We start from the raw sequence: 12,875 nt of genomic DNA on the forward strand, positions 1-12,875 counted from the left end.
TGGCCTCCATATGCCTGTATGACCTCCCTACAACACCTGGGCATGCTCCTGATGAAGTGGCAGATGCTCTCCTGATGGATGTCCTCCCAGACTCCAGGACTAAAGCATCTGCCCACTCCTGGACATTTTGTGGTGCAGTTGGTGGATGGAGCGAGACATGATGTCCCAGATGTCCTCAATTGGATTCAGGTCTGGGGAATGGGCGGGCCAGTCCTCAGCATCAATGCCTTCGTCTTGCAGGAACTGCTGACACACTCCAGCCACATGAGGTCTAGGATTGTCGTGCATTAGGAGGAACCCGGGGCCAACCGCACCAGCATATGGTCTCACAAGGGGTCTGAGGATCTCATCTCAGTACCTAATGGCAGTCAGGCTACCTCTGCCGAACACATGGAGGGCTGTGCAGCTCCCCAAAGAAATGCCACCCCACACCAAAACTGACCCACTGCCAAACTCATGCTGGAGGATGTTGCAGGCAGCAGAAGGTTCTCCACGGCGTCTCCAGACTCTGTCACAAGTGCTCAGTGTGAACCTGCCTTCATCTGTGAGGAGCAAAGTTGCCAATCTTTGTGTTCTCTGGCAAATGCCAAACATCCGGCATGGTGTTGGGCTGTAAGCACAACCCCCACCTGTGGACGTCGGGCCCTCATAACACCCTCATGGAGTCCGTTTCTGACCGTTTGAGCAGACGTGCACATTTGTGGCCTGCTGGAGGTCATTTTGCACAGCTCTGGCCTTTCTTTCCTACCCCACAGTACCTTCCCTTACCATTCGTTTCCTACTCTTTTACTTCTTCTTTGATGACGGTTGCCTTTCTAGATAAGCAATTTCATTTGCTCTGGGGCGAGTCACTGGCTCGGGTGCATTCCGGGACTGTCAGTTCACCAGTGTGCTGGCATGCTTCTTAAAAAACACACCACTACAGCAAACATCTCAATTGTACTTGTTGATTTCTTCGACAAAACACTGAACAAAAAATTTACTTGTGAGTGTGCTGCCTGGTGCTTTTAAATTTTGTGATAATTTGAGCAGCCCAGAAAGCATCCCATAAATTAAATTATGTTATCGTATCTGAACATGTACACTAGTCATTAAATTAGATGGGAAAGAATGATTCAGGGTAAACAACTGCACCAAGGAAATTCCATTTTTCTTCTCAAAATGTAAAATGTCTGTTGAAAAATCACATTAAACAGAGATGTGATTAACTTTTTATTTTACCAAACATAACATCAATGATGACACAATCAGTCTTCATCAGAAGTGCTCAAATCACTCTCAGTGGCATCGTCTGGAATGTCCTCCTCCTCCTCCGAGTCCATTTCCAGGAGTGGTTGGTGGCTGAGGATTCTCTTGTACACGTCCTTTACTTTGAGCATTTCAGCTTTCAGTTCACTTTTTTTTTTAAAACCAGGCTACAGAGTCCCTTCTGTGCATCCTCCGACATGCCAACAAAGGAGGCTGTAAAAAGAACAAAACAAATAAATATAAGTAAAAAAAAAAAACAAACAAAAAAAACCTCACCTCATAAACACAAGGAATTAGGATCCTGTAATTAAACATTTTTTTTAAAGGGAGAAGGCAGTGTTAGCTAGCAATCTAGATATAGGTAAAAGATCCAGTAAGACTTTAGCATCTGCTCTTATTTTCAATCGATTCATCAAAAAATTAATAAATAAAAGATGTGCTTACAGTCTGAGGAGATTGTCCCCAACACCACAGATCACATTCGCAACACTGTCCAGTGATGCTGCATCTCCCTGCAAAGGATCATCTCCTCCTCTCTCAGGCGCCTCACAGCCATCACCTTCTCAAAGACCTTTCTCTTTGTCCGGAGGTCAGCAGCAGCTACAGTTTAACAACATCAGATGGGAAAACATAGTAGCATATTATGATTCAAGAACAAAACATTCAACTACTGCTCAGATACTGGGAGTTTGTTTAAAAAGGATATTTAGAAATCAAGAGCTTACGTTCACTTGTGCTCTGCCAGGGCCAAATGTCGGTCAGCATGAGGGCATCACTGGATACGATTTGCTTTGTTGGTTCAGCGAGCTTGTTGTAGTCGTCAACAGCAGCCGCCAAGCGTTTCTTCTCAACTAAGATGACCTTGCGAATTCTGTGTCGCCTCTTGTTGCCATCTGTAAATAATCATAAAAAATTCACACCTTCACATAATGTATATAGTTACATTTTAATCTACACTCATCAATTTGTTTGCTAGAACAAATCACATCCAGCTTAAACAAACCTGGATCTGATTTTATTCTGTTTACAAAGTAGCTGTACAAGCTGTACAAACTAAGTATCAAACGGTCCATTTCAAAGAAACTGGGACGTACCATTTTGTCTGTAAAGACTTTGTGTTCGCACTCTGATGACGACGACAAGCTCCTCTATTCGTGCCTGCAACGCTCCAAGGCTGCCATCAGTTTGATCACTTTCTAAGTGAGAGGAATATTAATCAGAATACAGGATGAGTAACAGTCACCAAACTACAGTGGACTCTGTAATCACTGACTTGATGACATTCATTATAAGACATCTGGAGCCTTCATGTGCTGCATTATCATGAGATAACAAGTATGTTGGTGTTCAGGTTTATAAAACCAACTAGTACGACATCATTTCAACCCAGGTTCTATCCAATTTGATGAAACGCAACAACTCTGCCATAAATTCTGCTTTTACAAGGCTTCTTTTTCATTGTTTGTTGACACTGTCAGAAAGATCTTAATTCTACCTTAAGTTCTTTAATGAGGCCATGGTGGGTCCTATTGTTATACACGAGTGCATTATATTGAGACTCACCTTCAGCCCATTTCTACACATCGGCCACCCATTGCTGCAGTGTGTCGTCATCCACACCCAGCTCATTTTTGGTCGCATTCAGGCTCTCCACTTGTTCTCTAAGGATCCTTATGATCTAAGAATACATTAATAAATGTCATTCATATTGACATTAAAAGAGTACTGGTGTTTTCCCCCATTACCACACACATTAAAATGGTTTTTGAAAAAATAAATAAATCACCTTTAGATATCTCTGGCTCAAAGTGCGGCCCAGTTGTTCCACTTTCCTTTTGTTCCAGCCCAAAGCCAGGAGGGTCAGCATGTCTGTTCGCCCTGCATTTCAGTTAGTATACAAATAAGAATTAATGAGCAGGAGACTGAGTGGAATCTCAGACACGGACACATACCTGCTTTAGACATGTACTTCGTTGTGATGGCCGCCCTAGACAGGAAACTGTTTACTTGTTCCACCTCTTCTCCAACTGTTGAACCGGCCCCATCCTGAAACGCACCTCCCCATTTGATCTATAGAAAGGAGGTCACAATACATGACTGCTGAATTCATTCAACCTTATAACAAAATGTCTCAAACTAATCCAAAACTACAAGCTGCAGTACACCTCGCATTTCCAAGTGTGAGCCTTTGCATGCATGACGGAGAGAAAAGGAAGCATTGACAAGAGGTTCCTCAGCTCAGGGCACTGCTGAGCCACCTTGGTTAAATAGGGGAAATATTTACAGGCCACATCGGAGCAAAGGAACGTAATATGTCCCAGGACGTTAGCTGCCAACTCCCTCTGGAGAAAAAGGGGGTAAGCAAAGATCTCCCCTCGAAACATGTTCAATGCAGCTAAGAGGACTCCGTGGCGACAAACAGCTATTTCCATGCCCTCTTCATCCAACTTCCCAGTGGACTTTTTGGACGACTCCTTTGCTGCAGTCCAAGATGAAGATCCGCACAACCCTTTCCCTGGGACCTATACACTCCCCTTGCACTTCAGAGCAAGTTCCCCTGCTCTGAAGTGCTGAACGAACACAGTGACAGTTGTTTGAAAAGAAACATTAAAATACATTTTTCTACAAATCCATATTTGACTTATGTACACAATGCATAACGTACCTTGCATTAGACTGAAAGTGATAAAGCTTGCGGTTTCCATCAACTGAGACGGCAAGCATGTCTGGAGTGCAGGCAGGGCAGCTAAAGCATGGCTCCTTGCACATCCTGTCCACCTCAAACTTTACAGCACTCCACTCCAAGAAACTTTTACTGAAGGCATCAGCTGATATTCGGCCAGTCTTTTACATAGAGGACATACAACAGAATATTCAAGGACAGTCATCATAAACATTGATTTGCACAATTTCCTTAAACTTGGCAAATTTAGAAACTCACCCTTCCAAAATGGGCTGTTCGTTCATCCAGCACTTTGACAAATGCCTTAAGTGACATCCCTGGTGCAGCCTTCTTAATGTCATAGAAAGACTGAAAGACATCCATTGAAAACAGGGTGCAGAAATTTAAGGTGCCAGGCCAATATCCACTACCCAGGATGTCCTTAACTGAGGGGGACCACATTAGGCCACAGCTGGTGCAGCTCACCACTGGCAGTGCAAGGTTATAACGGCCTTTAGAAAGGATAAGGATAAATTCAGTCATGGCTCAAAGCATTCATTTTTTTCATGTTGTTTTCAAATCGGTCTGGTAAATCCAAATGACCTTTGACAGGTGCCCACATATACTGCGGGCCGAGGGTAATTCAAACCAAGATAGCAATGCACAATTTGCAATAAAACCTCCAAACACATCTATTGTGTATGTAGTGTGTGACAAAAGGGCAACTTACCATTTATGGTTACAAGAGCCACAATTGCGCCGGGTGAAACCTCAACGTTACCTGCTGGGCAGTCACACACATGGTCTGGCCTTTGCACAGGCAACAGCCGAACTAACATTAAAACACACAATATATATAAAAAGAATTAGAAATTAACTGATACACAATAAATATACAATAACAGCACCCACTCATAGTACATAGCAAGAAATGCATAAGACTTAAAAACCGTACCTATTGGCTTGTGAAACTCTGATGTAGGCTGCAAAAACCCTCCTGTTACTGCCTCTCTGCTGTGCAGGACAAAGCGTGTGTGAACTGCAATATCACAGTCAGCACAAAGGAATGGAAGAGGCAGGCAGTCCAGACACCTCACAACTACTTGTTTGCCACACTGACACACACGGTGTGACTGTGGATCCAGAGTAGCTAACATATTGTCTATAAGACAAGGCCTGGCCTCTTTCCACTTTTGCGAGGACACCATATTTCTGATCGCCCAGTGAGTAGCAGCTGATTCAGATGACGTCTCACAAGCCATGGCTGCGTCCTCTTCTCCATCCTCCAACATCTGAAGGAGCTCCTGATGAAGCACCTCAGTTCCATACACTAACAGAAAAAAAATAAAGAAAGGAAGAAACTCTTCCACAAAGTGAAAAACACTCTAGGCAGTATGTTTCTTAGGACTGCACAAAAGTCCTGCATAACTCAACTATAACAACAAATATAAAAGTAAACAGAAATCACAATATATACAAGAAGGTAAAGTACCTTTTGTTGGGTTGACACTGGCAACATAACTAGGTTCTTCACGTGGACATTGATGCTGATCTCTGGACACTGGGGGGAAAAAAAGAGATTGAAGAATATTTACTTACTGAAATTCTTTGGTGAAAACAAGTTGTGAGATAAAATCAATGGTTGTGTGAACACTGACCACGTGGCATGCAACTAGTACTTCGACTGGTTGATGGTCTGAGGAATAAAATCTCCCTGTCTGTCACGTGTTTTCCAGCGCACTGGTCTTGGCTGAGGTTCACTCTGTGCATCATTCTATGCAATTAACAAGGAAAAAAGGGAACACCTAAAATACAGTCCATGATTAAAGCAAAGATTATCAAACATCTTAAGTTAACCAACTTAATTTGACATAAACTTATATATACACACATATATAAAAATGTATTAAAAAAAATTCAAATAATATAACGTTTACTCCGTACAAAATATTAGACAAGCGTGTTCCCTCTTTAACAACTGTTTCCACTAAAAATTTTACCTGCATATCTTGAAGGAGTTCGTCAGCAGCCTGAAGCTCTTCCTCCAGCTCGGGATCCTCTGAATCACTCATTTTCAAGCTAAAGAGGAAAGAGATTTTTGCAGAACTCCGTGACATAAACACATAACTAACGCAATTCAAATGATTTTCAGTCTTGGCGCTCCGGTTAACGTTAGCAATTAACGTTAGCATCATCAGTTTATAAAGAGCTAGCAGAACTCTTAGCGCAAAAACTGCTTTACGCACCATGTGAGGGTATTTTGCAACACACAAGTCCTTTAACGTTTGTAATAGATTTAATCCATCATCGTTGGATTAAATGGCTAATGCTGCAGTAGCCACCTGTAGTCATTACCTAGCAAGCATGCTGACAGTAGCTGTAGCCATTTTTAAATGCATTAAACCGTTTCCGAGATCAGTCACCTCTGTTTGTTTGAAGCTTTTATGAAAAACAAACTTTGAAACACACATCAAGGTATTACTTTAAATATATGTATTTTTTACATACCTGCATTAGAATCAATCAGTTCCGCCTCATTTTCTTATTCTTATAAATAGGTCTCTCCATTCTCCCATCATCCTTTGCTTACACAGGTTGCGTCTGATTGGTTGGAGCCGAGCACGTCCAAAACTAACAGGAGTGGTGAATGACTCTATAAATGTGTTTTACGTGTGAAATGAAAATAATAAACCTAACAAAGGATTATGTACGTTAAATCTGAGCACTTTCAGCTCGTGAATCACTTTGGAAAACACTGTGTGATGGCCACAACATGAAGCGATTTTATTGTTGAATTATCAGTGATACTTTCATGTGTTTTTGTTGAGAAATGTTAACGATGTCATTAAAAGAAAGCATTAAATTAGGGAGAAAAACCGTTCGCGGAGAGGGTCCCCGGTTCTCCAGTTAGATTGAGATTCACAGCGTCATGTTTCGCTGTGACGGAGTTATTATTGGAGTAAATGGACGGCTGGAGCCTCTGCTCGAAGCGTCTCTGATCGCCGCAAGCGGGTTCATATTGGAATGAATTGACAACCCACAGCGTCGCATAAAAACGTGGAAGGGTACCTTTAGCGTCAGCATGAGAAGTTAAGGGACGTGACAAATCGTCAGTATTTTACGTGTCGGGGGTGAGAACGGGTTGTCTTAGCAGTAGGATTTACATGAAAAGAGAAACAAATTAAGTTTGAGTGAAAATGTACATTTTTTGCACTCTCTGGTCGACTGACTCAGTGAATCAAATGACTCAACAAACACGATTCACTTTGGTGAGTGACTCATTAAAACTCGATTCAGTAAAAAGAATTAAATTTACCATCACTAGCCCTTTGTTTGGCCTGCTAAAATGGCGCCCCGGCGGCCACGCCCCCTGCCGTGACATCATGTTCCAAAGCCCCATAGAATAGACAATAGAACCAAATTTTAAAAAAAAGAAAAAAAAAAGAATGTTGTTGTTACATTATGTTATGACATCATCATGATGTCATAACATGCCTTTGATCTGTGAATCCTTAAATCCGGGTAAGAAGCCCAAACTGTCATGCAGTTTACTTGTAACATTTGAGATTGCAGCATTCAAAGGTCCGCCTGAGAAAAATTTTAAAATAGTTGAATCTTTAAGACAGTCACTTCATCAACACTCTGACATGTCTCAGAGTAAAGACAGCAAAAGCCAACAAGCTTACGCTGGCTTTACTACAATGGACGACCAAAATCCAGAGCCAAACTCTGATGAAAGACATTTCCAGCTTCCACTCAAGAGGAAGCGAGGCCCGAATTCTGTTGCACAGAATTGCAGAAGTGACGACAGCTGCTCTCCACCAAGGAAAAAAAGACGTATTTGTGAAGAAAAGAAAAGAAAATACAGTCAGATTTCCAAAGGCAGCAAAAACAACTCTGAGAGCTACTCTCCAGAGAGAAAGAGGATGAGAGTAGACACTGAGAAAAAAGAAACAGCAGTGACTCGGACCATCCAAAAAAGTTCTTCTTCAAGGACTATCCAACTCCAAGTTCAGAAAAAGAACAATATGAACTTGAGTAATACCAAAAACTCTCAAAACACTCCAAAAGACAACAAGAGACCAGGACAAGCACCAGTGACACAGAACATCCAAAAAAGTTCTTTGTCAAGGTCTATCCAGGACCAAGTTGAGAAAATGGATGTTACGACCTCAAGTGATACCAAAACCTCTGATAACACTCCAAAATACAACAAGAGGCCAGGACAAGCACCAGTGACACAGAACATCCAAAAAAGTTCTTTGTCAAGGTCTATCCAGGACCAAGTTGAGAAAATGGATGTTACGACCTCGAGTGATACCAAAACCTCTGATAACACTCCAAAATACAACAAGAGGCCAGGACAAGCACCAGTGACACAGAACATCCAAAAAAGTTCTTTGTCAAGGTCTATCCAGGACCAAGTTGAGAAAATGGATGTTACGACCTCGAGTGATACCAAAACCTCTGATAACACTCCAAAATACAACAAGAGGCCAGGACAAGCACCAGTGACACAGAACATCCAAAAAAGTTCTTTGTCAAGGTCTATCCAGGACCGAGTTGAGAAAATGGATGTTACGACCTCGAGTGATACCAAAACCTCTGATAACACTCCAAAATACAACAAGAGGCCAGGACAAGCACCAGTGACACAGAACATCCAAAAAAGTTCTTTGTCAAGGTCTATCCAGGACCGAGTTGAGAAAATGGATGTTACGACCTCGAGTGATACCAAAACCTCTGATAACACTCCAAAATACAACAAGAGGCCAGGACAAGCACCAGTGACACAGAACATCCAAAAAAGTTCTTTGTCAAGGTCTATCCAGGACCAAGTTGAGAAAATGGATGTTACGACCTCGAGTGATACCAAAACCTTCGAAAACACTCCAAAATACAACAAGAGGCCAGGACAAGCACCAGTGACACAGAGCAGCCAAAAAAGTTGGACGCCAAGCACTATCCGACTCCTAGTTAAGAAAATGAACAATCTGACCTTGAGTGAAACCTCTGAAAACACACCAAACGCACCAAAAGACAACAAGAGGCCAGAACCAGCAGCAGGGACACAGAGCAGCCAAAAAAGTTGTTCGCCAAGCACTATCCGACTGCTAGTTCAGAAAATGAACAATATGACCTTGAGTGAAACCTCTGAAAACACACCAAACACACCAAAAGACAACAAGAGGATAAAATAATAAGCAAGAAAAAGAGGAGGCCAGTACTACCAAACCAGAAAATCCAGAGGCCTGAGATGACAACTTCAACTCTGTCTCCTATAAAATCAAAGTTATATACAACTAAATATTAACAGTTACTTCAACTCCCTAAACATAAATTTTAAAGCATATTTGCTTTAATATTTAATTGTGTATACATTTGTCATCGGCTCCACCCCTCCCAACCGGTCGCGGCAGATGGCCGCCCCTCCCTGAGCCTGGTTCTGCCGGAGGTTTCTACCTTTTTAAAGGTAGTTTTTCCTCCCCACTGTCGCCAAGTGCTTGCTCATAGGGGATTGTTGGGTTTTTTCTTTAATTCAGTTCAGTTCAATTCATTTGTATGTAAATACTGTTGAATTGAATTGAACTGAATTAAAGAAGATTTATAGGAGACAAAGTAAGTCACAGAGTGAACCAGGGTATTATAACATCTTACCCATGAAAATAAAAAATTGCATTAACCAAAACATCTGTTGTCTGAACCTGTAATTTTGTCTCATTTAAAACATGTAAAAATGTCAAATTAGAACAATCTAACAGCAGAAATAAAAATGTTTACATGCTGCTTGAAAACATTGTTCTGTGAATGATATCTACTGTATCTGTGCTGTTGATGCCTTTTGAAAGCATTCCTAATAGCATCTATCAAGTAATATGCCTTGCTCAATGGTTCATGGAAGTATTAACAGTTTTGGTAACTGACTTTGTAAATTGAAATTCTACAGCCTTACACTAGTAAACGCTTGTGCTACACACGGAAGACAGGTATAGTCAGCTCAGTATCCAGTGGGAAGTTTTCTCTTTGGCATCCACAGATGCAACAGCTCATAACTAAATGGTGCAAACAGAGGTGAATCCACCTAAGCAGCACTTGTACGATTGCCCTCCGGCTCCAACTCCCGGTAAACTGAAGACAGATTCAACCATCTGTGTGTTGAAAAATATTAATGAGTCCACACCGCATTTTCTTCTTAGTAATAGCCATGTAACAATAGAAATATAGAAACAGTAATTAATCAGATTACTAGTTACTGAAAAAAGTAACGGCCGTTATTCCCATCACTGATAATGACACGATTATTTGCATTTCCACTACTTATAAACTAGTGTCAGTATTTAATGATCAATATCCACAAATAAGAATTGGAAATAAATGGCACTGGATAAGCACAAATCTGACTGAGAACTTAAACTTCACCTTAATTTTTCTGTCTGTCCTGCTCACATCTCCAATGTTTGTACACGTTGTCATTAGCGTGTCTTCACTCAGCCACTCCACATCGGCCACACCGCTTTACTAACTAAAACACTGGTGTCGGCACATAAGGACGCCGTCATAACCCGTCAACGACACTGATTAGCGTTTATATGAATGTGAGTGGCATCGTTGGCTGGAGCAGCCAGTTACCGGTCACTCACTGACTCACACTCCAAAACAGCACAGAATCAATTGTTATGTATTTATTTTAATTCCAGGTTTGATTTTTTCTGTTTTGTTTTGGGGGGTTTTGTGCGCAGTGCAGATTTTGTGCGCAGTGCAGATTTTGTGTGCGCGGAGACCGTGTCAGCAGTGCGCAGTTTAGAGGGAAAAGTGCAGACAGATGCTTTATCCTTAACACTTTTTATTAGCCAGCTGTAATAAAGATCCGGTACATGGTAGGTGGCTATAATTGCAGGCAGATAGAAGCAAAGTGATGAATATTGTTTTGGGACATTTAATTAATTAATTCTTAATGTTTGAAAGACCACAGATAATGAATTAAAAGGAAAACTGTTGCAGGTTATGGATGCGAGTGGAAGTGGTCCTCTGTGACATGACCACTGGGACAGAAGACTGGGCAGCTGAGCACTCCTCTGAAGCAGTACAAAGTACAGAACTAACTGAACCTCCATCCGCTATATAAATGTGATATTAAAATAATATTAATACAAGAAATACAAACTTCTAATTCTAATGATTTCACAAAGCTCAAATAGCTCCATGTGCTTGCTGATTATATTGTAGATGGATGACTTTCCTTACACACTTGGAAAAATGAGACATTAAATTTAAATGAGATGTCTGTTCCCCCTGATGTAACCCAGCTCTGAAATAATTTGTCAAACAAAACAACAACAAAAAAAACGCGTTAGCTTGTGTAAATCTGAACACATCTTCTTCAAGAGTGCAGTGCAGTGTACAACAACAACAACAAATCATCAATCTGTCGATCCACTCGACATCTATCAATTAAAAAAAAAAATAAAGTAAGCTTTAAATTTCCAGTTGAACAGATCCCACCGGGCAGTCCTTTTCTTTTAAAAATAGTCCCTCCTCTTCTTCTCCTGTCCTGTGTTTCCTACATCCTTCTCCATCTCTGAGTGATGTTATCTCATAGTCTTTTCTCTCCCTCGGTAATACTACAAATGTACATTCAGCTAGCTGGCACACTGTGTGACCGTAACTGCACAGAAGCAGTCTGTTTGCTGATATTTGTTGGAGTGTTTAGAAGGTTACATGTGTATTACTGTTAAAGTATACAATCAAGAGAGAGTTTCACTTGTTTGTTTTTGGAACTTTGTTTAAAGTTGTAACTTTCACTGGTGTGATATCTCACCACTAGATGTCAGTAGAGTACAGACTGCAGTCAGCTGAGTTCTGTTGTCTTACCCCCTCTAAAGTGCATAATCCTAGCAATGGTGGCTGCAGGAGGACGAAAAACTGTGACTGGTTGATCCATATGGAGTGCAGGCTGTCAGTCTGCTCTTTACCTGAGCTCTGAATAGAGCTTTGTTAGTTACTGAAGGCCATTTCTGTCGAATGACAGCGATACTGAGCTGAGTTGCTGAGTTTGTCCTGAACTTCTTTTGTTGGTAAGTGCTGCTGTTTTTGTCACTGTAAGCCTCTGTTAGCTGGTGTTAGTAAAACTTTCATTGTTGGACGCTTAGAGAATAAATCCTCAAATGATGTGCGGGTATCACACTGTTTACCAGAGGGAAAGTGTGATTTTCTTAGGAGACTCAGTGATAATATTAGCTGGCAAAATGTTAGCTTATAACCAGCTGGTGTTGTTGTTATTAAGCCAGGTCGTTGTCAGCTGTCTGGAGGGTCACATGTCTAATCTTCTGACAATAAATAAGTGCGAAAATGTCTGGAATCGTTAATAAAGAAATTTGGGACAGTTGTTAAATTGTATAACTCTCTCAATGCTCTCTACCTGACCACCTAAAATTGAGCCTTCTGATAATATGATGTAACTGAGATTCATTATGGTCAGCAGAATTTCTTTTTATTGCTGAATGTTGGAGGCACTGCCTTTCAAAGCAGAGACGTCGCCCTGATAGGATGATCGCTCTGCTGCAAGGCTGACTCAGAGAGCAAGTTTAGAATAACCAGTTAACCTAACACATATGTCTGTGGATGTGGAAGGAAACCAGAGCACTGAGAGAAAACCTACATAAAGAAAAGGGAACAGATGGGCTGTGGATCTTTGTGCCCTTTACCACCATGCCAAGTACCAAATAATCATATAGCCCACTGTAGAGTAGCCAAATGTGGTAAAAGATATTAATTATTTTTCATGTATTAGTATTAGTAATGTTGAAAGACACATGTATATTTAACAGGCTGTATCACCTTTTTTAAAAAAAAATAAAATTCAGATTTGTTTTGCAGCTCTATATAGATTCTTTTTGGCCACTAAAATGCTCAAAAATGATATTTTGGGAGCACAGGTTGCTCACCCCAGAAGTGGAATAGCTAC

General features: G+C 41.1%; 1 protein-coding gene across 5 annotated transcripts; it reads right to left on the minus strand.

The window, feature by feature from the left end:
• Positions 1–1,199: 1,199 nt before the first annotated feature.
• Positions 1,200–7,311, minus strand: LOC146378954 (uncharacterized). Of its 5 annotated transcripts, none has more exons than XM_084942151.1 (15): positions 6,419–7,311; positions 5,911–5,989; positions 5,569–5,684; positions 5,403–5,471; positions 4,866–5,240; positions 4,641–4,742; positions 4,190–4,422; positions 3,914–4,092; positions 3,201–3,318; positions 3,035–3,126; positions 2,812–2,926; positions 2,343–2,444; positions 1,974–2,141; positions 1,693–1,848; positions 1,200–1,461 (listed from the first exon to the last, which is right to left on the minus strand). In XM_084942151.1, the coding sequence occupies exons 3-9, from the start codon at positions 5,681–5,683 to the stop codon at positions 3,252–3,254; spliced, it is 1,140 nt and encodes a 379-aa protein (XP_084798277.1). In that variant the 5' UTR covers position 5,684; positions 5,911–5,989; positions 6,419–7,311; the 3' UTR covers positions 1,200–1,461; positions 1,693–1,848; positions 1,974–2,141; positions 2,343–2,444; positions 2,812–2,926; positions 3,035–3,126; positions 3,201–3,251. The 5 variants fall into 5 exon arrangements, with proteins under 5 accessions (XP_084798277.1, XP_084798278.1, XP_084798279.1 ...); XM_084942152.1 differs by lacking the exon at positions 6,419–7,311 and adding an exon at positions 6,157–6,235; XM_084942153.1 differs by lacking the exon at positions 6,419–7,311 and having other exon boundaries at positions 1,980–2,141; positions 5,911–6,150.
• Positions 7,312–12,875: the final 5,564 nt, after the last annotated feature.

Source organism: Perissodus microlepis, chromosome 10, assembly GCF_051167445.1.
Source record: "Perissodus microlepis isolate ML-2025 ecotype Zambia chromosome 10, ASM5116744v1, whole genome shotgun sequence".
NCBI classification, from domain to species: Eukaryota; Metazoa; Chordata; class Actinopteri; order Cichliformes; family Cichlidae; genus Perissodus; species Perissodus microlepis.

Bases quoted from the DNA above. Each gene is read 5' to 3' on its own strand.
- LOC146378954 (XM_084942151.1), bottom strand. From the start codon at position 5,683: ATGATGCACAGAGTGAACCTCAGCCAAGACCAGTGCGCTGGAAAACAC. The intron at 4,423-4,640 runs GTAAGTTGCCCT...TCCTTTCTAAAG, and splicing joins GGCTCTTGTAACCATAAATG to GCCGTTATAACCTTGCACTG. The intron at 3,319-3,913 runs GTACGTTATGCA...TCCTTTCTATAG, and splicing joins CACTTTCAGTCTAATGCAAG to ATCAAATGGGGAGGTGCGTT.